Below are 23813 nucleotides of genomic sequence, written 5' to 3' on the forward strand. Positions count from 1 at the left end.
GCCTGGAGGGATGCAGTGTCGTAAGTCGAGGAGAGCTTGTCATGGCAGCAGTCATGGCAGCAGTCATGGCAGCAGTCACGAACCCCAACTTTCTTGAGGTGACGGTGCTGGGAAGGTTTCGGTAAACCTGCCTGGTAAAAATAGGATCAAGTACTTAGGCACCTAGTTAGGTACTACAGTACGTACCTAAGGTATCCCGTGTCCCGGCACGCCGGTTTGGCTACGACCGATTACGTAGGACGCAGTCTCTGGACGTACATACGTAATACTGAGATCGTCCTACTATGATGAGCACGACGACTTGATTCTGCAGCCCAACAGAGTCTTCAAGAAGCTGCTGAACAGACGAACCGAAGACCTTGTCTGTAATCCGCCCTGGGATCCCATCCTTCTGTGTTCAATAGACTCATCTACGGCCGTTTTACACACTCACTCCTCACCGCTGTGCCTGACCCACTGCCGGTTCTACACCATACACCAGTTCTACCACGAAGAAATCTGACACAATGTGCCGCTGGTTCGCATATCTCTCTCCAGATGAGGAGTGTCTACTTGAAGATGTCCTCATTACACCCGTCAGTCCTCGTCCTGCTTGCTTGTGCTTGCCACCGTCAGCCAAGCTTCAACACGCGGATCCCCTCCTGTCCTCCATAACTATACCTTTTCGCTAATCTTTCGCTGTCTTCCTGGCCATAGGAACACGGCCTCGCCAAACAAGTGCACGACCACTATCTGCCCAAACTATTTTCCCATGTGCCCGGCGAGGAGACGACAAGTCAGGAAGTCTCCCTGCGCAACCGCCTGTTCAACGTCGACGGTTTCGGCATGGCATGGTATACGGAGTCGCGGGCAGAATTCGTGAAATCCACAATAGGAACCCGCCCTGCTGTGTACAAGAACAGCCAACCCCCCAACAACGACGCCAACTTCCATAGCATCTGTGAAAATACCGCCACAACTGCGTTGTTTGCGCACATCCGCGCCGCAACGGGGACATCAGTGGCCACCATCAACAACCACCCGTTTATCTTTGGGCGACACACCATCATGCACAATGGTCTCATTGCCCACTTCGCCGACATCCGCCGGCCCATGCTCGACTTGATCGAAAAGTCCGCGTACGAAAACATCCAGGGCACCACCGATTCGGAGCACTTTGCTGCGTTGTACATCACGCATTTGACCAAGGCCGTCGGTGGCGGCCCGGATAGCTGGCAACGACAATACACCACTGCTGAAATGCAGAATGCCCTCGTCACAGCCTTCCAGGCCGTTATTGAGCTGCAGCAGAAAGTGCTCGGTGCCCAGAACGTGAAAGCGTGCTCCCTGAATGTCTGCTGTACCGATGGTGACCAGATGGTCGCCGTCCGTCTCCGGAACCATGTTATAGAACAGCCGCCTTCTCTGTACTGGTCTAACAAAGCCGGTGTAACCCTAAATCGAAAGTATCCCGACCTCCCTTCCGGCGCAGCAAATCCCAACGCCATCAAATCGGCCTCCGAGCACGGCAGCCACGTCATCGTCGCCAGTGAACCAACCACATACAAGATCGAAGATTGGGCCCTGATCGAGAAAAATCACGCCCTCCTCGTCGACTCCCGAGGGAGCTACTCGATGGTGAAGATTGAGTTGCCGGATTCGTTTCTGGCCCAGGCAGAAACCGGACAGCATTTCTGAGGAGCGCTTAGCATCTTGCCCTGTAAAGCGGAAGACTTGAATGGGACCATGGAAATCGGAAGCCTCTAAACATTCCGCAGCCGTCATGACAAAATACCTCCTGCTACTCGGCCTAATCCTGAGTCACATAACAGCGTATTCGGGTGCCACACTCCATTTATTCGTGGGTCCGTCTGATTGCTGAGAGATACACATCCTTAGACGAACTGCGGATGGTTCTTCCTCAGTGCCTCGATCTGGGCCACCAGGACATGAGCTTTGCTTGCTGCCGTAGCTGGCACACCGGGGTTGGAAACAATTTTATCTCTCCATAAGCTAGAGTCCTGTTCTGCAACAAGCTGGACAGCTTTTGCCATCATCTCCTTTTCTGTAGAGAGTCCTTTGACCAGATTCTGATGTTCATGTCCCAAGCGATCGTTCCAGCTGTCGGTCAGGGTTTGGATGATGTCGTCCCCACCCCGGTACAGTTCGGCGATTCTGGCTCGGACGGCATCTTCTTCCTCCCCAAAGCGAAACAGAATATCCTGATATCAGTTAGCAATGACACTAGAACGAAAAGCCTTGAGTCCTACATTTGTTATCTGCAAAATCGCATCGAGAAGGCCGTGTTGTGACTTCCGAACATTAATTTCTCGCCCTACCCACTCATTCTTTTGGCGCCGAGAGGGTGATGTGATTGAAGACATATCTTCTGCTGATTCAGCATGCTGCCTTCCTGCTCTTCTGGTTCGCAATACTCTCCGCTCCTCAGAAAATGTTTCATCATCAATGAGAGTTAAGCTTGCGTCTCCAGTTCGTCGGGCAGTCTCTCTCTCCTCCGTTACCGTCAAGTCATTGGCATCCACTCCATCCTCAATCTGCGTATGTGCTTCCATGTCTAGACGGGTGCAAAAGGAGAGAGGTGTTGCAGGAGGGAGATCGGTTTCAGATAATGTCGCACTATTGGGGAGAAGGATAGTCTTCTTGATCCGCACGGGAGCCGACATTGCTGGCTTCTGCATTTCAGTAGTTGTGACTTCGACGACAATTGACTGTTTGTTCTCTGCTCTAACTGGGGGAGTCCGGTCAGGAAGACGAGTGACGTCGGTCGAGCGAGATGGTACTTGTCTAGGTGCAGGAGGTCCCATACGTTCTCTTTCTCCAGGTACAAATGAAGCTTGAGAGACCCTGAGCGTGGGCCTCGAGGTATGATTTTGAGTTATTGTCGGCTGTGGAAGCTTGGAAATGGACGACTTGTCGGATTTGTCGAGGTTGGACCTCGTTGCGTGCTGATCTAGATGAAGACTAGGCTGGATCTTGTGAGTATTGATGACTCTTTCAACATGGGGATAATCTTCATCCAAGACAGCACCAACACTGATTGATCGCCGCGCAGGTGCTTCAGGGGATTTGGTAATTCTAGGATCACCTCGATCTATCAAGGCCGGCTCATTGATGAGAAGCAGAGGCCGTTGTTCAGCAGCATCAGACCTGCGTGGATGAGGAGAACAGTTAACGGTTTCATCATGCCCCTCAGAATCGACGTAGCCAGGAGCTTCCTGTTCGCAGCTCACTTCCAAGGTGGAGACCTCGGAGTCTGAGATAGGAGACGCTTCGGGCACAATAATCGACTTGTTTCTTCGTTCGACGGTAGGAACTTCGCACTCTTTCCCACTGCCGTTAGCCTCCTGCTCTGGCACATCGCCTTGAATAAGCTCAATTATGGGCGAACTCGGAATTTTCTCGGCTTCCTGGTCCAGAGTTTGGGGAGCCTCATCCTCCAGGGGGACGCTCTCGGGCACCTCCTCAGCAAGAAACCTCGGAAGGACAGCTTGATTACCAGGGCCCTGAGGGCCGAAATGAACAATCGTTGTCTTACGAACCAGTTTCTCGCTCACAGGAGGAATCGATCCTTCGCTGAGCCGCTTTGACGTATGCTTCGGTGTAATTTGGGCAGTTGTAAGAGAAGAAGTATTCACAGAAGCACATCGAGTGTTGAGATCTGTGGAATCGGCCAATTCTTGGAGGTTTGATTCTAAATTGAGATTCGAAGCTTGCAGAGCGATCTCCAGAGCTTCTTTGCTCAGTGGATGTGAGTCTTCGGCGTAGTCCTTAGGGTCATTAATCTCTCTCGCATCTTCTTGCGCTGTTGAAACCTCCGAGGCCCCGTCCGAAGCTTCTTCGTCGCTAATGTCAGAATGTTCCACATACTTAGGTGTCTTCGCAGCACGTCTCCCCCGAGTAGTTGCTGCAGTGACCTTCTCCTGTTTGTTTGGCGACCGCATAGTGTTGTGCTTCCGTTTGCTTTTCTCGGGTGCGCGTTTCTGAGACGCCGCTCGTTTCTGGGCTCCGCTCACCGTTCCCGCGGTATCTTTGACCAGTGCTTTCTTGACAAGGTGATTCAACCCCTCCGTCTTTGTCTTCTTTTGGGGGCGAGTCTGATCGCTGTCCCCAGGCGGAAAATCGTATTCGTCTGCAGTTGAGGCATCTTCTCCAAGTCTTTGTGATGGCATACCGGCCCTGGCAGGCTCTTTAATTGCTCTCCGTTTGAGAGGTACCTTCGCCGGTGGTGCCGGTGTAGAAGCACGGCTCCCTCTGTCACCTCCAGGACTAATCGAGAGGACCATTGTGGGCACTGCTTGAGGTTTCTCTTTATGAGAACTCCTGTAGGCCTTGCTAGGGGGTTCTTTTCCAGTGGTATTTGAGGTCCCGTTTCGTCTTTTTTTAGATGCAGGTTTCGGTTCAGCTATTAGCAATGTGGGTAGCGTACGGGGTACGCTGGTAATTGACGGTGTGAGATCTGGCTTCTTGGGAGAAACGAGCCGGTTCGAACTCCGGAGTCGGTCTTCATGAACAGAAGCAAAGGTTTCCACATTGGAGCGAGACAATGGCCTTTTCTGGGTGGTACTTTCCGTCAAACCATGTGGCGACTTCTTGCCTTGTGTATTTCGTGTGCCTGGTTTATGTGCAGTTCTTGCGGCTTCTGTAACCGGAGAGCCTGGGTCTTCTTGAGAAGCGCGCAGGCGCTCGGCAAACTCCTGATTATGACGAGACTTCTTGAGAAACGGTGTAACGTTACCAAGGTTATGACCAGGTCGAGCAAATGAGGTGACCAGCTGTTTCTTTTGTGACCGAGCAACCTTCGGACCTTTTGTCTGCAAAGGCGATGACATGTCGGTGGCAGAGGTATTCCCATCGTTGCTTGCACCGGCGTCAGCCAGAGAATCAATTGACCGATCATCTCCCGAATCCAAGGTCATGTCGATAAACGCCATTGAATGCTTCATAGCCATGCTATGCACGCTCTTGGGTGGCGCGGAAAATACGGCACCAGCTTTTTGCTGCTCCACCTTCTGCCTGAAGGCCTCCGCAGACCCCTTATTGCAGAAGGTCAAAGTGACATTGTCAATTGCACTCTTCACTCCATTTATGAGCCTGAAGCCTGTGTTCGCCGCATATGTAATGTCGACGATGGCGGATAAGGGAGACTCTGACTCCGAGGTGACAGGAGTAAGGGACATGTCCTTTTCCACTGGAATTGTGCACAATGTGAGCATGTCCAACCCATTTGGGATCAGAAAGTTGATCTCATCAGAGACTACTGCGATGAAAGCAGACGAGCTGCTATAGTAGGGGTTGCCCCCATAACCAAGCTGTTGTACTCGATAGGCTCTCTCGGACCTAACGATTCTCAGTCCAATTCGACAGTATGATGAATCTACGGCCATACCTCCCAACGAAAGATCGACCCAAGTCTGTCTTACTCAGACAATCGACGACCTGGCCTATCCAGGTCGGATCGGCACATTTGTCCCAAGGTATGTTCTTAATGACTGTTTGGGTGCTGACCGCATTTTTGAACGCTGCAGATCCTGCGCCACTGCGGATTATGTGTCGAATAACATCGGCGACTAGAATGCGAATAATGTAGTCTTCCTCCTGTTCGAGAACAGTCACCAAATTCTCGCTGGGTCAGGTCAGCATGCGACATTGGCGAGAAAGTGGGAAGTACCATTCCATCGTTTGCGCGAGATGGACACTTGCGTTGTCGTTGTGACAAAGGATAACGGAGATTAGTTGACCCAGCTACACAACATCAGTAAAGCAGGGGGTATCGGCAGAAGTACGGATTACCCTCCAACGCGTGTGTAGATCCGTTTTACCGCTCACCAGATGGTGCAATACGCAGGGACCAAGATCTTGACTGATATAGTCACTCTGCGAACGGATCATGTCTGGCGTCAATTCTTCTGCTTGGATGCGTGAAAGGGGAGGGATCATTGCATTCTCATCTCTGCACTGCCGTATCGTGTTCTAGGAAGGGTGAGCGAGAGTCTAGAGGATGCGATTTTGCACCCAACCATGAAAAGGTATAGCAGCTTGTTTTGCGCCGGCGAGAATGTAAACCGCAAGACCACTGAGACGATGACACAGAAAGACGCAGGGGCAAGGCGCCGTACGTTTGGCGGGCGGCCATCCTCGAGGGCTTTCAGGAGACTGCGAAGAGGAAAATTCCCGGTTGGGTGAAAGGCCTTTTTGAGTGGTTCGATGATATTGCCAGGGATGCTTTGATGGAGAGCTCGTCAGCCCCGGATGAGGCTTTTCCACCTGTCAACTCACCTCACGAGTTCGTCCTGGTCAAAGTTTTCATTGATGTATTTCACCAGGGCGGAAAGGTCGGCTGGCGAAGCTGATTGCGGTGCCTCCAATGCCCGGCTCGGGGATGTGATAACAGAAGACATGAAGAGCAAGGTCAAATTCAGATGTGAGTTGGGCAGCCCTGTTGTCTTTTTAAGCAAGGAGTACGATGCTTGGGCGAGGCAATCACAGTTGGACAATGGCGCAGGCATGGGACGAAGCTGCCAAGACCAGCCTGAGCCCCCGGTAGTGATGATACTCACACCAGCCTCGTCAGCAAGTCTCATTCATAACAACCCTCAAAAGTGGACGAGGAAGAGAATCTCGTTGACCAAGTTCGTTCTGAAGATCCAGATATCTCATATGCCCAGTTCAACCTTCATCCTCTCCTCAGGCCATAGCCTCCACCACGTTCGCAGAGCCATACCTATTCTGCTCCCGCTCAAACAATGGCACTTTCTCATCTATCAAGATGCCACGCCCAAGATCTTCAATGTCGCCAACGGTTCGCTCTCCGTCCCCAAACATGGGCTTGAAGAATCCATCATAACTCGCCCAGCAAGCGGTGAACATCGCCGCAAGAAACGTGATTAACCATTTTGGATACCTCCCATCAGGCCCGAGAAATATCTGTGCGCCTCCGAATAGGAAGAGAAAGAAGGGCGACCACACTGACAGGAAGATGTACCCCCCTAGCTTCTGCTTTGTGGTCGTCGCGCGGTACGGACGAATCTGGTGTAGGAAAGCCTGGTACTCCAACGGTAACCCATGTTCCGCCGCGCCATCTGTGATCAACCTGAGGTATCTGGGACTGGGCTGAGCGTATGACCGGTCTGGTCTTGACATGGTTGCAGGAGCAAAAAGCGTATGAGCCTTGAAAGGCTGCCCAGACGGCATCGAGGGTACATCTTTGGCTGGGTCCCCACTCAAAGCAAAGCAGTCCACAAGGACATCTTGATATCCGGACCCGCCTCCTTCAGTCGCAATGATGTGTGCATAATCCTCCTTTGTAACTTCGTACACCACCCCGACTAACCCTTTCCGCCAGCTGTCCTTGTGGTAGTGTTGCGAAGGGGAGGGGGGGTTGTGACATTCCGCTGTAGGCGAGTTTCGATAGCGAACATTGCCAAAGCATGGTTCAGTATAGGGAAGTCCAGGCAGATCGAAGGTCAAAGAGAGTGCGGGGGCAACGACATTGACCTGCGATATCGGTTTTATATTCCTCCTGCCGCGAAAGGTTTCTGCGCTGAGGTTGGAGGCATACCCGAGATAGAGAACAGTATCTGGCTCACTGCGTACTTCAGCTGCAAGTCCTGAAACATGGGATAAGTCGAAAGGGACATCGTTAAGTGACTGATGCTGTCTAAGATAAGAAGTCACTGGCACCTGTTCTCTCAGGCACCGCTTCCGTGCGGGGAGGATGGGTCTGCTGTCGAGCCACTGTTGTAAGCTGGGTAGGATAGTGCCTGAGGTGTCCATTATTGTGAGTCCGAATAGTCATGCCACTGAGATTCATCGGAGTCGTGATAATGGAACGAAATGGCGCGATTGTTTGGAAGATAGACCAGTTATGTCATTATTCTTACTTCTAGGTAGATTGGATCCCGGACTACCCTGCTGACCTGATTGGTCTACCCATGGAAAGCAGCTTGCTGAGAGCTATCGTCCCTCCACAGCTCCATGGGCACCACATATCTTACGATCAACCTGACGAGGCACCAATCACATGTTTTGAATTGAGCATATATGATAAAGAAGTCCATCACTACCAAATACTCCGTATGTTGTCGAGGGCTTACTAGCGCGAGTTCCAGATTGGCGAATTCATTGAAAAAGCATGAACGTGAAGCATTGCACTTATGTACACCGTTGTGATCTTGGCTGCACCAAATTGTGCTGGTCAGCGCGTCGATACCTCGTGGTCCAGACATGCCAACTTCCCTGCTCTCAAGTCATTCAGAATTATGCGAAAGACAGGCTCTTCTTGATCTCGGCAATTGCCTTGGCAGGGTTGAGGCCCTTCGGGCATGTTCGAGAGCAGTTCAAGATGGTGTGGCATCTGTACAAGCTCATACTGTTATCGAGGGCTTCTTTTCGCTCGGCCTTTCGCTCGTCGCGAGAGTCTGCAAGCCAACGGTATGATTGTAGTAGAATTGCAGGTCCAAGGTATTCCTCACTGTTCCACCAGTATGACGGGCATGAGGTTGAGCAACAGGCGCACAAGATGCATTCGTAGAGACCGTCCAGTTTCTTGCGATCGGCAGGCGATTGACGGAACTCCTTACCCTATTAAATTTGTTAATATCTCGCCATATCAGAGCTCCTTCGGTTGAACTTACATCTGGCGATTTCGTATCTCTTTGCAAGAAAGGCTTGATGGATTTATATTGCTTATAGAAATGGGTCAGGTCGGGCACCAAGTCCTTGACAACGTAGGTATGCGGCAGCGGGTAGATTCGAGACTCCTTCGCAGTGTCCGTCGGGATCCTGCCTGTTTCATGTATCAGTCTGAGGGTCTGTGTGCATTGATTTTTCACTTCGACTTACAGAGACAGGCCAAGGTGTTGACCCCGTCAATGTTCATGGCACAGCTCCCACAGATCCCTTCTCGGCAGCTTCGACGGAATGTCAGTGTCGGGTCCACCTCGTTCTTGATCCTAATGAGTGCGTCCAGCATCATGGGCCCAGTCTTGTTCAGATCCAGAGTGTATGATTGCATCCGGGGCTTGGAAGTTGGCTCGTCTGGATTCCATCGATAGATATGGAAAGTCTTGATCTTTGCATCCTTATCCGGCTTCGGTTCCTGCACAGTGCTGGTCTTCGACGGGGAAACAGGAGGTCGACTAGCTGAAGTATCGAAAGCGGAGTTCTCGGTCACAGTGGCATACGATCTCGCCGCAAAGGAGGATCGCAGGGCGGATCGGGTGGGCGCGACCAGGCGCGAGGCTGTACGTAGAGCTGCCATTGTATGGAACAACAGCTAGCGACTCGATTTCGTCCGATCAAGCAGGGACCGTGACGACTTGATAGAGGGATGGAGTGGAGAGCGACTATCGTGAAGGACAAAAGATGCTGCGCAGCTTGGGAGTTCGAGTGCACTGAGCAAACAGCACAGTGGCGTTCTATGATGCTCTCAATATCTGGCCAATCAAGGGAAAGGCAAATAATCCGTTTCGTGCCAAGCCCGATTACCTTCCGAGGCATTTTCCGATAGGTTTCTTGAGGCCTCCTAAAGCCTCCCTCATCAACAGTACATATATCTTGAAGGACAATCCTTAGATGCTGTTTATTACTATTCTGTTCTGGTCTGCGACTTCCATCGCTTTTGGAGTGCCAATGTTCTTTTCCTCCCCCCAACCAGGCTCCCTGGGCAGTTGTACGCTCTCGTGCAGCCGTTCAAGCTTGGTATGATGGTTAGAACCGAGAATTGCGCGACCGCCGTCTCGATATCGTGGACGCAACAATCCTGAAGGGTCGTATGGCATGGATTAGCCCACGCATGGAAATTGACCAGTACCTTGAGCTGGAGAATCTCACTATACTTGCCTCTTCACCGCCGAAGTCCTCCTGTCGGCCGGGCCAGACACAAGGTAAATGGGGTTGATCGGCGACTCATGCTGGACTTGGGCATAATGCCCCCCCAGCTATTCCAGTCCAAGGTCGCGCAGGGGGACTCATCTCCTTCTCGACCACGCGAACATGGTTCAGATCGATCTCATGCACAACCGACATGGAAATTCTCCGCGCCAAACACTGTACTCCGTATTGTGTTTTTATTGCCTGGAATGGTCTACCCAAATTGGCTGTCCATTATTTCATCGAACTGGGCGACAACCTCTCTCCAACGGTAAAGCTAAGATACAATATCGGCGCAATACCGTACATGTGTATAAATGACGAATTCCTCGTTGATTCTCCGAGCATGGTAGGATCTCTTGTGCTGTTGATTCTTGCTTTCCTTGCATACAGGTTGCGTTGGCTCGTTTGCTCACTTCCAGACCTTCCTTTATATTTATTCTTATTGTACAGGAACGGCTGGACTTTCCATCTTGTTTGCCCTTCTTTTCCCTTACATGCACCAAATCGCCGCCGCTTTAATCCGCCTTGGCCTCTTGGTGATGGACGATGACATTGCCTGCATCAAAACCAAGCTCAATAACAGTCAAGCACCATGGAAGACCTCATGGACGACACTGACAAGCATCCCTGACTCGAGCGATGTTTATACCCCGGCTCCAGTCTCCGTGGTCCAATGGCCCAATGCGAGCGGAGAACAACTCTTCATGTGGAAGCATTTCAGTGCCTTTACGACACCTACTGTAGCTAATAGCTTTCAGTCAACCATCAATGCAGGCAGTGGCGGCATTCCATGTCACTTAATAAGCTTTGATGTAAGTGTAAGGTGTCCGGCCAGTGTTGGTGTCAAAGATCCCACAGGTGCCACCTGCCGTTAGGTTCCACAAGACCGGAGGCTAAGGCTCTCGAGGAACGCATTTCGCATGTAGTACGACTAGGCTGATGAGTTTGATAGATACATGGATATTCCGACGTGAGACGAACAACTTGACTGACCCGCAACCCACTCGCACTCGCGCTCGCGTGGGGTCTCCAACCAAAGTTCTGACTGGGTAAGAGCAACAGAAAGGCAGCGCCCGACTGATTTCGGATACGGAGTACTGTGTATGTACGGATACATCTCGTGGGCCTGGTGGGAGTCTGCCGTTGTCCAGATCAAAGAATATCGGGGGTATAAGTAATTTCGGGCCCGAAGAGCAAGGCCAAGGTCCGACATCTATAACATCACTGTAAGTAGTAAGTACGGATTTAGTTCCCGACACGCAAACTCGGAAGGGACTCCTGCTGGCGGGGTTAGTGGTCGGGGTTTGAGGTTGTTGATGCATAATGTCCGCGGTCAGACTCATAGACTATACTGTGTAGGTAGGTGTAGAAGCTACATTTGGGCCAGCCGAATTCCTGGCAAGAGGCAAGGGCTAAGGAGGCCTCCTAAGCCTCCTAAGCCTTAGGTTAATGGCTAAGGGCTCCTGAGGCTGTAGACAGGGTGCTACAGGACGTACCGTGGTGGTGGGACGTGACTACAGACTCACAGAGTACGTAGAAAAGAGAAAACACTATCCGTCCTGGTGGTACTCATGTAATAGGATTGCTAAGTGGCTGCTGTTGGGCCAAATACTAGTAGGTGGACGTAGTATCCGTACCGAGCAATGAATACCTGTGATTTCTAAGCTTCGGGACTCTTCACTGTTGGGGGCTTAGAGACCTAGGGGCGCCCCCGGACACAGAAGGGCAAACAACAAACGTCGATGTGTTTATCATCACTCCCGCCCAATCGTAACGCCCACAATCGAATCCGCCTCCTCAGCCCACTTTTGCCCATGGTCAGTTCTCTCGAGTCTCCAGAAAGAAAACCCACAACGCCGCATGCCGTGTTGCCGAAAGTCCAGCCAGACTGCCATCATTACGCCTACACTGGGGACTCGGGCCGTTCGTGCCTGATCCTGGTCGCCTCCGGTCTCCGGCCACAGTCCTTCCCGTCACCGTTTTTTGGTCGAACTCGTGCTGTCATACTCCGTCCTTCGTACATACTTGCCCCTCCTGCTCCTTCTCTCAGTCATGAACTACCTGACCGACTTGACCGTACCCTTTCGTCCGTCAGCGCCTCAATAAAACCAGTGGTAGGGCGCCATGGCGCGACAAGACGATGGAGGCGACCTCAAGCGCGCCCTCAGCCAGGACGGTATCGAGGAGACGGACCTCGCGGAGAAAGAGCAAGATCAGTCAACACAATATCAAGAGGAGGCCCCGGAGACAAGGGGACTTGGGCGGAGCAAGAGCAGAACTAGCGCACGACTACGCAAGATTGACTCGACGGCAACCTCTGCTACAGAGGCGAGTACCGCCGCAGTACAACCCAGTCTCTCCGGGCGAGAGAAAGCACCATGGCATTACAGAATAAACCCCCTCCGGCGTGGGCCTATTCCGCCGGTCCCAGAGGAGCGGCCTGTGAGCCGAGAATATACTGCCGGGTTTCTCAGTTTGTTGACCTTCCAGTGGATGAACCCATTGATGAAGACCGGATACAAGCGTCCGATTGAGTTGAATGATATCTGGCTGGTCAACCCCGACCGAAGCGCGGCAACAATGATGGATCACCTGATACCCTCTTTCAAGCGCCGGGTGGCTCGAGGAGAGCGCAATCCACTCATGTGGGCACTATTCGACACGTTCCGGGGGGAGTTTTTGCTCGGCGGGATGTGTGCCTTCTTTTCCGCCATGTTCCAGGTCTTCTCACCTTTTACCACTCGATATCTCATTCAGTTTGCTACTGATGCATGGATTGCAGACAAAACCGGCGCCAAAGCGCCTAATATTGGCCATGGCATTGGTCTTGTCATCGGCATCACATTCATGCAGATGTGTCAATCTATGTCTACGAATCACTTCCTGTACCGTGGCATGGTCGTTGGAGGCGAGACCCGAGCAGTCCTGATCAACGCCATCTTTGAGAAGGCACTCGTGGTCTCTGGAAGAGCGAAAGCTGGTGGGAAGGCGCCGAAAGACGAGCAAACCTTGGAGGAAGTTGTTGAGGTGGAGGATGAGAAGCGCAGCGAGAAGGCCAAGGACAGGCCATTTCTTGCTCGCTCCATATCGAAGCGACTTCATCCCAAAGGCGGACCGAAGGTTACACCCGACAAGACCCTCGGGGTTTCGGGTGATGGCACTGGGTGGAGTAATGGCAAGATTGTCAACCTGATGAGCGTTGACACCTATCGTGTTGATCAGGCTTCGGGCATGTTCCATATAATGTGGACTGCGCCTCTCCAAGTCATCGTGGTGTTGATTGTGCTTTGCGTCAACCTGGGGTATAGCGCTCTCGCAGGATATGCTTTGCTGATAATTGCGTTACCCCTCCTCACCATCGCTATCAAATCGCTCTTTACTCGGAGGAAGCGGATCAACAAGGACACTGACCAACGCGTGACCCTTACCCAGGAAATCTTGAGCTCTGTCCGGTTCGTCAAGTTCTTTGGATGGGAGACTAGCTTTCTGGAACGTCTCAAGGAACTTCGAAAGAGAGAGATTCGGGCTATTCAGGTTCTCTTAGCCATCCGCAACGCGATCAACGCCCTGGCCATGTCAATGCCCGTATTCGCGGCCATGCTTGCTTTCATCACTTATTCGCTATCCGACCATGGTCTGGCTCCCGCTCGAGTGTTTTCCTCCCTGGCTCTCTTCAATTCTTTGCGCATGCCGCTTAACTTGCTTCCCTTGGTCCTCGGCCAAGTGACTGACGCACAGACTGCTCTTCATCGCATGCAGGAGTTCCTTCTGAGTGAAGAACAAAAAGATGAGGTGACTTGGGATGAAAGCATGGCAGATGGAGTCGAAGTCCAACATGCATCCTTCACTTGGGAGCGTACTTCAACTCAAGACAAGGACAGTCCTGCGGCTTTCCAGACCAAAGCCGAACTCATGGCTGCAAAGAGGGCCGACAAGGAGAAGCAAAAGGAGCAAAAGAAAGCCGATAAGGCAGCCAAAAAGAACGGTCCACTGCCCACAGATTCGAATGATGATGTTTCCAGTGACATTACAGAAACCGAACCGTTCAAGTTACACGACGTAAACTTCACGGTGGGCCGACACGAACTGCTGGCTGTGATCGGATCGGTCGGATCGGGCAAAACGTCTCTGTTGGCCGCATTGGCTGGCGATATGCGGAAAACGAGTGGCAAGCTAAAGATGGCATCCTCACGCGCCTTTTGTCCCCAGTACGCCTGGATTCAGAACGCAACATTGAGGGAGAATATTGTGTTCGGCAAGCCGTACAAATCCAAATGGTATCGCGATGTTGTTGAGGCCTGCGCCTTGCAGCCTGACCTTGATATCCTTCCGGCTGGTGACCGAACAGAGATAGGCGAGCGAGGGATCACTCTTTCGGGCGGTCAGAAACAGAGATTGAACATTGCTCGTGCGATCTACTTCGATGCCGACATTGTGCTCATGGATGATCCCTTATCGGCGGTCGATGCCCACGTTGGTCGTCACATCATGGACAAAGCAATCTGTGGACTCATGAAGGACAAATGCCGGATCCTCGCCACTCATCAGCTTCACGTCCTCTCCCGGTGCGATCGCATCATCTGGATGGAAGACGGTCATATCCAAGCAATCGACACGTTCGATAATCTAATTAATCATAGCGTCGACTTTCAAAAGCTCATGGCCACCACTGCACAAGAGCACACTCCGCTGGCTAAGATTGAGGACGCCGAGGACGCCGAGGACGCCGAGGAAAAGCCCGAGAAGAAGACCAGGGCAAAGCCGGCTGGATTGATGCAACAGGAGGAACGAGCTGTCAAATCTGTGGGTTGGGCGGTTTGGCGGGCTTACTTTGCAGCATCCGGGTCGCCCATACTCTGGCCCCTCATTTTCCTTTCTCTCATTCTATCCCAGGGAGCCAACATTGTGACCAGCCTTTGGCTCAGCTGGTGGACGAGTGACAAATTCGGGCTCTCCGAAGGTTCGTACATCGCCGCGTACGCCTGCCTGGGCCTCTCACAATCACTGTTAATGTTCACTTTTTCCACAATTCTGTCGATCAGCGGGACCAACGCCAGCAGAGTCCTGCTACAAAGGGCCATGACACGGGTTCTACGCGCACCCATGTCGTTTTTCGATACCACCCCTTTGGGCAGAATCACCAACCGGTTCTCCAAGGATGTGGACTCGATGGACAACAATCTGACAGATGCTATGAGGATGTACTTCCTCACACTGGCCATGATCACCTCAGTCTTTGCCCTCATCATCGCATATTTCCACTACTTTGCAGTTGCGCTCGGTCCGCTTTTTGTTCTGTTTGTATTTGCTGCGAGCTACTACCGATCATCAGCACGGGAGATCAAAAGACACGAAGCGGTTCTCAGATCCACGGTTTTCGCACGATTTTCGGAATCCATCAACGGCGTGGCATCTATTCGCGCATATGGGTTGCAGAAGTACTTTGTATCACGCGTTAGGGATGCGATTGACCAAATGGATTCTGCCTATTTCTTGACATTTGCCAACCAACGGTGGCTTTCCACACGTCTTGATGCTATCGGCAATCTGTTGGTCTTTGTGACGGGCATATTGGTCGTGACGGACCGATTCAACGTCAACCCTAGCACGGCGGGGTTGGTCTTGTCATACATTTTAGCTATCGTACAGATGCTTCAATTCACCGTGCGACAGTTGGCTGAGGTGGAGAACAACATGAATGCTACCGAACGACTGCATTATTATGGCACTGAGTTGGAACAAGAAGCGCCTCTGAAGCTGAGAGACGTTCCAGACTCGTGGCCCGACCAGGGCGCAATCTTGTTCAACAAGGTGGAAATGCGCTATCGACCAGAATTGCCCCTGGTGCTGAAGGGGTTGGACTTTCAGATTGCCGGCGGAGAGAGAATCGGGATCGTAGGACGGACGGGAGCTGGCAAGTCGTCCATCATGTCAGCACTCTTCCGATTGACTGAGCTGTCGGGGGGACAAATCAAGATCGACGGCATTGACATTGCAAGTGTCGGACTGTATGATCTGCGGTCGCGACTAGCCATCATCCCCCAGGATCCGACCTTGTTCCGAGGGACTATCCGATCTAATCTTGATCCCTTTAGACAGCATTCCGACCTTGAGCTATGGGGAGCTCTCCGCAAGGCGGATCTGGTGGGCGAAGAGATGTCTCCTACGGGTACGGAGAAAAATGCTCGACCTCAAACCACCGAAACTGCGGCCACATCCACATCGAATGTCAATGCAGCACCGGGCCCAGGTCGAATCCAGTTGGACAGTCCGGTTGAAGACGAAGGGCTGAACTTTTCTCTGGGCCAGCGACAGTTGATGGCGTTGGCTCGTGCCCTGGTCCGAAACTCGCAAATCATCATCTGTGACGAGGCGACGTCGTCGGTGGATTTCGAAACGGACGAGAAGATCCAGCGGACAATGCGGACCGCATTTGCCGGCAAGACGGTGCTTTGCATTGCGCACCGGCTGAAGACCATCATCAACTATGATAGGATCTGTGTGATGGACCAGGGCCGTATTGCAGAGCTCGACACCCCCTTGCGTCTATTCGAGGCGAATGGCATATTCCGGAGCATGTGCGACAAAAGCCATATTGTGAGGGAGGACTTTTTCCGAGAAGGTTAGCATGATGCCGCCATTTAAAAAGGGCTTGATTTTCCTTTCAGACATATACGCGATTTGCAGGCGAACTTTGTCTTGTTCAGGTTGTAGATTTGACCCATGTAGCTGGTATGTGATAGCCTGAAAATCTATTCAGTCGAGAAGGGCAAGCCAGGAAGAAGCATGTCCTGTTCAAACATGGAAGTGGTGCTAATTAGACGAAGCAAGACATTTAATCATGCCACTCCGGGATACTTCAGCCTTGCAGGGATCAGGCACCTACCAGGAAACAGGGAACAGGAACCGGGAGCCAAGGACAGACAAGCAATCGGGGTGGTGGGCCAGGCGAGGCCAGGAACAGACCAGACCCAAGGACCCATCCGTGCACGGCCTCAGGCCTCGATCAAGGTCTATGAGTTATCACCTCCTGGTAATAATCCTGGTAGGTGCCTGGGGTTTAAGGCCTGCCCCCTTACCGGAAGCTAAGATTGACAGCGGAGACACAGCAGGTCCGTTACTAGTACTCCGTAGATTAGTCCGTAGATATTGAGATACAAGCACCTACAGAGATCTCTGTCCAAATGTCGCGAGACCAGGCTCCCAGACCGCATCCCGGTGATGCTGTCGATGGAGGACGATGACGAGGCTCACAACGTCATATTGTGATATGACACGAATGATGGCACCAACTCGGGCTCAGACATATGTCACAAACCGGAACAAATGGCGTGGAATGTGCGATGTTGATCATCGATATCTGTCATCCAGCTCCCCCGGTCAAGCTTCCACGCCACGCCCCAGTCTTGCCTAGGAGGGCGTGACACGTCGGGCGCCAGTTTGATTGCACTTTGTCGATTCAGCTCAAACCGACCACTCGCCTTGACGGAGGATGTGCAACATCCCTGCTACGGGCCACGACGACCGATGATGTTGGTGGTGGCCTCCTGCAGCCATCCGTTGACTGTCTTCCGTATGTATGACTCTGTGGACGCCGTTACGGTCGTCAGTTCAGCCCACGCTGCTGACGCCTTCCCCTTGCCTGTCAAGTACAACTACAACTTCATGTTCGACCGCACCTGAAGCTTATAGAAGTACTATTACTGGCCTTCAAAATCCACCGCTCCTTCCCGGCCCATTCGTTGACCGTCCAGCAGCATCTTATTAGTCAATACCGGTTCGACTTGGTGGCAGTCTCTTGTCTCTGTCTCGTCCACCATCCGAGACATTTTTCAGTCTGACTTTTCAGGGCCATGGACTCTTAACTCCCACATCAGCCTGTTGGCAAACGCAGGTCTTCTGTTCCACTGCATTGATTCGCAGGAAACGCATATCTTCTGCCTCGCACCCGTCAGTCCGAATCTGCGTCCCCTCCCCCAGACTACAATCATGCCGCCGGTTATCGAAGCCACCGAGCTCACTGAGCAGCGACCTCCCACCTCGATGTCCAGATCCGAGTTCGATCCATTTTGCAATGCCAAAATCACCTCTCCCTTCTACCTCTACAAGCACGATTCTCCTCGACCTTCCTTCGAGGCCGAAAAGCCATTACCTCACGTTGCTGCCCGGGACGTCGAGGCTGGCGCTGTTGATCTTTCCCCAACAATCACACAGGAGAAGCAAGACGCACAAGAGACCGCGACCCGTAGATTCAGATTCTGGGGAGCAAAGAAGCATTGTATGACCAAACCAAAGAACAGAGGCTGTGCGTGGTTAGCTCGATTGACTCCACGACAGAGGCTGTTGGTCAAGATCTTGATTGCCTTGGTCGCTATCGGCGCCATGGTTGCCCTTGCTGTTGGCATCAGTATCAGAGTACACGGAGGGGTCTACAAGAACAACAATTCGACTACATCGATTGGATGAAACGTGGGAGCATCTTTGCTGGAGACTCGGCAAATGCATTCGCCAAAAGAGACTGTATATCAATACACATACATCACCAGGTATCAGGGACTGAAAATGTTGTCTACTCTTCACAAATCGTTGGTCACCATGGACCTGGTCTGAGACAACGAACGTTGCAGACGTGCTTCGGAGCGACGACGGAAAGGTCGGCGGAAATCATGTGGACTTTGCAGATATTTGGGTTGGCTGGTGAATTGGTAGACCCTACTGAAGGAGATTAATGGGAGAAGAATTGGCGGCGGTCGAGTGTCTACTAGAGTGCAGTAGTACTCCAACCAGGTGTTCGTCAGCGTGAACGCGTTCTCAGGAACACGAAAGCAGAACGAAGTCACAGGATTTATCCGCGCTCCAAGTGAATCTTGCCGCTATAAGAGGTTCGCTCATGCGCAGGCATTTGGCCGCCGCTTTAAAGCGCCGCTCACCCTCTACAAAGTGTACATGTCGGTAGTTATGTTCATATCCAATATGGCCACTAGCCCTCAGACAATCTTTTGGAGTTCATATAGGGTCTAATCAAAATATGACATGGACGCCGGCATGAAAGTTCAGTCCTCATCACTCTCATGGATGCCTCGCGTCACCAGCGAGCGATCGAGCCGCAGCAAAGCCAGGCTCATGAGAACATTTCCCGCACTTCCTCCGCCGGTTCTCAAAGCCCACCTCCAGCGTCGGATCAGGGCGTTGATCTCGTCGACCTCTGCACTGGCCTCACTGGTGATCAACAATCGGATCATCATGGACGAGATCATGGCAAAGCCAGCTCGCGACCACGAGTGCCAAAAGGCATCCCAGACGTTCCGTTGAAGCAGCTCGACGAATTCCACGGCCTCGACGCAACACGCCCGGGCTCCGATGCGCACTGCGTCGTGGCCTGCGGGCGCGAGGCCGTCACCATTCGTCGTGCGAGGAAGGTCTGATTCGACGGGACGCAGAAGCGCGCGGAAGAGAACAATGTTTGCAACGCGGTAGCAGAGGCCCAACGAGGCATTGCCGTCCAGACCGGAGCGTGGGGGGAGAGGGCGGCTCCTCGTGGTGGGCTGTGCGGCCAGGAACTGATCGTACGAGACTTTCCATTCTTTGAGATGGTGGCGGAAGGGCTTGGCCAATTCGATGGAGAGCGCGAGGTCTCGTTGGGTGCGTTTCGAAGCTGCAATGGTGAAGAAGGCAGCTTGGATTTCACTGATGATGGCGGTCAGCCGCGTCAAATGGTAGAAGTGGGATGATGACGCGGGGTCGGCGCCGCCATCATCGACGGTTTGCTGCTCGGCGGAGTCGGCGTCGGAATCAGCGCCACAGACAAAATCCAGTCTGGTCAGAGGGGTCACGTCATAGTCATCATCGTGGATGTGACTGTTCAGGCCGGCGGACATGAAGGCCCATTTGTCCATGACGAAGACGGCCCACCAGAGTCGGCGACGGAGACGCCTCTCCCAATCCGGGATGCCTATCCAGTCCAGGCAATCCGTCGACAAGCCGAACGTCTGGGCGAGGGCGACGGTCCAGCCTAGGAGGCTCCAGCGAAAGACGGTGTCCATGACATAGCGATCGTCGTTGACCCTCTGGAGAAGGAGCAGACAGGCCTGCAGGGTGGAAAGATGTGGAGTATGCACCTCATGCGTGACGGCCAACCAGGCGATGCGGTACAGGCGTTGACTGGACGGCGGACAGTGCACAATGGTGGTGGCCAGCACATCATCGTAGGTGAAAAAGGCCAAGGCCGACGCATAGATGGCGGCCTTCAAGGACAGGGAGAGGGGCTTGATCTTGGACGGGAGCTCGGCCAACGGATAGAGAAGGCGTGTTTTGGACAGGATGGGGAAATAGGGATAGATGTAGCGGAAGAACAGCTTCACCAGCCTCACGCCAGTCTCGTCCGACACCATCTGCGCCACCTCCTCTGCCGCCTCGTCGAGCGCGCGCTGGTCCAGTCTCGGCTCTCCGCGGTCGTACAGCGAATGGTCGGCGATATCCATGATCAACGGCTTGGCCGCACTATGCAGGACATCTGAATCGGAGGCTCGCAGCATGTGCCTCGCAGACCGGTTCCCGATGTTGTAGGTGGAATGGAGATAGTCCGAGGAGAAATGCCGGAGGAGGTACGGATCCGACTCGCCTGTGTCGCCCAGGAGGAAGGCCGTCTTTGTAGGCCACGCATCCAGAGATTCCGTCGGCATAGGCTCATCTCGATCCCGGTCTCGGTTTCGGTCTCGTCCTGCCGCGGCTCCTGCAGGTGCTCGCTGCGGATGGAGGAGGCCGCCGCCGCCCTCGCCAGACATTTGCGACGTTACTGAGCCTGTGACCTCGGCTGGGGATGGCTGTTGGGAACCGACGCCGCCGCCACCATTATGCTGCGGGGAGGACAAGGCAAGATCAGAGTCGTTGGCGGCCGTGAGCATGGCGAGCGTGGCCTGGGTGTCGGGGCCTGCCGTAGCCTCTTCACCGGACTTGGGCCTCTTTCGCCGAGGTCTCTCGCTGATCACGCAGTCGCGGCCGTACAGTCGACAGGCATAGCATGGAGGCCTGAGCCCTTGATCCAGCCTGCACGCACTCTTGCGAGACCGGCAGAAGTCACATGATCGTCTCGTCCGCGGCCGGTGGTTTCTTGCTGCGGCGGCCAGGCTTAGGCCTGGCCGGCCGTCTTGGAAAGCGGTCGGAAGCATGTGTGCAGTTCATCGGGCGGGCCGCCCTTCCTTGCCCGGTGTTCCAAGTCTCATCTCAGGTTCATTCTTATCTCATACTTTGGTCGGTGCAACGGGTACAGAGTAGAGAGGACAGAGGAGTGAGTGGTGAGTGACACTTGATTCCCTTATCTCGCTCGGCGCGGAGGGGGGAGTGCCACGTGATGTGATGCGTAGGATAAGGGGACTCGCCCATTTGGCCGGGCAAGCCATCACTAGGATCTAGGGACCTAGGGACCGGTACTCATCAGTACCTTAGGTAGGTAGTAGCCTTGGTGGTGTTACCTAGGTACCTATAGGTATAGGTATCCTCTGTATATATATGTAGGATGGAGTATTAAGTACTACTTAGGGGTACCTACTATACACTCAACGACTCGGGATTTAGTAATCACGTATTCGTCCTCGTACGAATACCCCGTCCTGCTATCCGAATCCGTATCCGCATCCGTATAGCTCAAGTATAGTTCTCGTACAGTGTACAGTGTACCGTACACCGGGCACCTCCAGGAGAAGGGAGCTTCCCATCATACCATATGTTCTGTAAACTTTCCCTAGGCTGGAGTGGTCCTTCCGAATATCGAACAATTCCGTACTCTGTATGACTCTGTATGTTTCCAGGTTTCAGCTCCATGGCCATGATCGTAATCAGCACAACAGTCCCCCGTACCCCGTACCCCGTACCCCAGACGAACACCGTTTACAGTCTATAGCATATAGCATGTGTAGCGGGTAGGGGAGGCCAAAGCAATGATATCTCTTCAGTCGCTATATGCCTACATCTTTGTTATATTCAACAGTCCCCTTTATTCGCCTGCCCCTGCCCGTCGCGAGGGTTCCAGGAGGCTCTCAAAGACACCCCGATGTGATCTTTGCCCTCAGTCATATCTATAGTTCTGAGGAGCTACGTCGTAGTAGTCGAGGTAGTGAGTCGGGTCCATGCCGAAGTCGTCGCGATGTTGGTCAAACTCGACCGCCTCGTCACTGATGTAGTCTGCCATGATTTCCATGGGCATATTGTTGGCGCGGCCCTGGAAGAAGTCGATCTGGGATAAAGGCAGCTTGAGTCGGGTGACATAGTTGGGATACCACGGAGCCTGGGTCAAAGTCAAAGTCAGTATCGACATGGACATGAACATCGACATCGATATCAACAGCATGTCTTGTCTGGTGGGCGGTGGGCGGTGGGCTCTCACCATCCAGATTTGGGCGACCATGATTCGATCCTCATCGGTTGCATTGGGCATTCCGGCGTGCCAGGTGCGGAAGTCTCGGAGCATCACGTCGCCTTTGGCCATGATTGCGCGGACAGGGGGCCGCACCGCCCTTCGGGCCTCGACGGCCTCTTCCCGCACTGGACACGCCGGCGTGCCGACCTTTTGCGTCTGAAAGACCGTCTCGGGCGTGGCCACAGTCTGGTCCCTTTCGTCGGAAAAGGCATGCGACCCCAGCCAGAACTCGGTCGCCCCGTTCTCCAACGTGAAATCGTTCAAGGCCGTGTTGGCGACGATCACGAACGGGCATTTGGGGTGGCGGAAGCGTGTATCCTTGTGCACTGGCTGGCGAAGGCCCCCAGTCCCGGCCAGAGCGTTGTTTCCCGTCGTCATGATCCATTTGGGGTTTGCTCCCAGGTAGCTGGAGACCAGGTCAGGGTCAGTGATGCACTTTCCGCAGGACTCGAGACTCGAGACTCGAGCGGACTGGGACTGGACGACCTACGCGTTCATGACTTGGACCACGAAAGGGTTGAAGTAGAGATCGTCGAAGAGGAGCTCCGGCTTGGTGAAGGGAGGTGCCTGCAAGATATTGGCTGAGCAGTCCAGTCAGTCAGTCAGTCTCTCTCCAATCCTCCATGTCAGAGGATACAGCCAGCAGCCAGCAGCCAGCAGCCAGCCTCAGCCTCAGCCTCTCACTCACATTTGACACCTTGGTTGTACACCTTTGCGCCTGCATGTCGCTCTCTCAAGATCCGGTCGCGATCGCCGCTCATATGCTGATGCAAGCGATCGCAGTGTTCCGGGTCGACCAGGTTTTTCAGAACCACCATTCCATCCTGATGCAATCCCTCCAACGCCATTTGAAGAGCAGGCACCGAGTAGGAGCCCTTCTTGAGATCGGTGTCTGACAACGGCACACACCGTGGCCCGTCTGGTTTGGCGGTTTTCGTGGGGGCGGTTGCGGACGGCATGGTGGTTGGTGGTCGGTGGTTAGGAGACTGAGTGGCTGTCTGTATACTGTATACTGTATACTGTACAATTGTCTCTGCCACTCTATGTCTCTCTTTATGGCCCCGACCTGCCCACGACCTAACTAGACTACGTGCAGCAAACCCCAAACCCGTTTGACCGTCCGGATCGCAGATGGATATCCGGCGTTGCTTGGGGACTATCTGCCCCCCGCCTCCCTCGTCAATCGGTGTCAGCAATGATAAGGCCAACATACGCACCAGTTACTGCCGATCTCCGTTATCTGTGGAGTTCCGGATACTGGATACTGGTACAGACACAAGGGGTGTGTCCAGACATTCAACTACGCTCTGGCGCTATCAAGTCTCAAGTCCTATGATCCGGCTAATATGGACATGCAGGCTATGGGGTACGGATAGCAGGATGGAGAGATAGGGTTGTGCTAGATGTTCAGGGTTCCGGTTCATCGGTCTGCTCTGTATGTCTCATGACTCCGAACAACAACACCATATATTGCCAACGGTGGTCCCAATCCTACCCGCCAGTCCGACTCAGGTTTCGACCGACT

The 23813-nt window shown here is 53.2% G+C and overlaps 8 protein-coding genes across 8 annotated transcripts; 3 read left to right on the forward strand and 5 right to left on the reverse strand.

Moving 5' to 3' along the window:
• Positions 1-506: 506 nt before the first annotated feature.
• Positions 507-1677, forward strand: A1O3_08564 (uncharacterized protein; the record flags this gene model as incomplete). Its single annotated transcript, XM_007738661.1, has 2 exons — positions 507-575; positions 697-1677. 2 exons carry the CDS (start codon positions 507-509, stop codon positions 1675-1677), a joined length of 1050 nt encoding a protein of 349 aa, XP_007736851.1.
• A 197-nt stretch (positions 1678-1874) lies between these two features.
• On the reverse strand, positions 1875-5177 carry A1O3_08565 (uncharacterized protein; the record flags this gene model as incomplete). The annotated part of the gene is made up of 2 exons (XM_007738662.1): positions 1875-2201; positions 2250-5177. The coding sequence occupies 2 exons, from the start codon at positions 5175-5177 to the stop codon at positions 1875-1877; spliced, it is 3255 nt and encodes a 1084-aa protein (XP_007736852.1).
• A 1507-nt stretch (positions 5178-6684) lies between these two features.
• A1O3_08566 (uncharacterized protein) lies at positions 6685-7773 on the reverse strand (the record flags this gene model as incomplete). Its single annotated transcript, XM_007738663.1, has 1 exon — positions 6685-7773. One exon carries the CDS (start codon positions 7771-7773, stop codon positions 6685-6687), a length of 1089 nt encoding a protein of 362 aa, XP_007736853.1.
• A 483-nt stretch (positions 7774-8256) lies between these two features.
• A1O3_08567 (succinate dehydrogenase [ubiquinone] iron-sulfur subunit, mitochondrial) lies at positions 8257-9259 on the reverse strand (the record flags this gene model as incomplete). Its single annotated transcript, XM_007738664.1, has 3 exons — positions 8257-8580; positions 8634-8781; positions 8838-9259. 3 exons carry the CDS (start codon positions 9257-9259, stop codon positions 8257-8259), a joined length of 894 nt encoding a protein of 297 aa, XP_007736854.1.
• Positions 9260-11997: 2738 nt separating this feature from the next.
• A1O3_08568 (ATPase) lies at positions 11998-16500 on the forward strand (the record flags this gene model as incomplete). Its single annotated transcript, XM_007738665.1, has 1 exon — positions 11998-16500. One exon carries the CDS (start codon positions 11998-12000, stop codon positions 16498-16500), a length of 4503 nt encoding a protein of 1500 aa, XP_007736855.1.
• Positions 16501-17862: 1362 nt separating this feature from the next.
• A1O3_08569 (uncharacterized protein) lies at positions 17863-18339 on the forward strand (the record flags this gene model as incomplete). Its single annotated transcript, XM_007738666.1, has 1 exon — positions 17863-18339. One exon carries the CDS (start codon positions 17863-17865, stop codon positions 18337-18339), a length of 477 nt encoding a protein of 158 aa, XP_007736856.1.
• Positions 18340-18926: 587 nt separating this feature from the next.
• A1O3_08570 (uncharacterized protein) lies at positions 18927-21041 on the reverse strand (the record flags this gene model as incomplete). Its single annotated transcript, XM_007738667.1, has 1 exon — positions 18927-21041. The coding sequence occupies one exon, from the start codon at positions 21039-21041 to the stop codon at positions 18927-18929; it is 2115 nt and encodes a 704-aa protein (XP_007736857.1).
• Positions 21042-21937: 896 nt separating this feature from the next.
• On the reverse strand, positions 21938-23247 carry A1O3_08571 (uncharacterized protein; the record flags this gene model as incomplete). The annotated part of the gene is made up of 4 exons (XM_007738668.1): positions 21938-22156; positions 22256-22694; positions 22779-22869; positions 22977-23247. The coding sequence occupies 4 exons, from the start codon at positions 23245-23247 to the stop codon at positions 21938-21940; spliced, it is 1020 nt and encodes a 339-aa protein (XP_007736858.1).
• Between the last annotated feature and the right edge of the window lie 566 nt (positions 23248-23813).

The sequence above is a fragment of the Capronia epimyces genome (genome assembly GCF_000585565.1).
Source record: "Capronia epimyces CBS 606.96 chromosome Unknown aczIQ-supercont1.8, whole genome shotgun sequence".
NCBI classification, from domain to species: domain Eukaryota; kingdom Fungi; phylum Ascomycota; class Eurotiomycetes; order Chaetothyriales; family Herpotrichiellaceae; genus Capronia; species Capronia epimyces.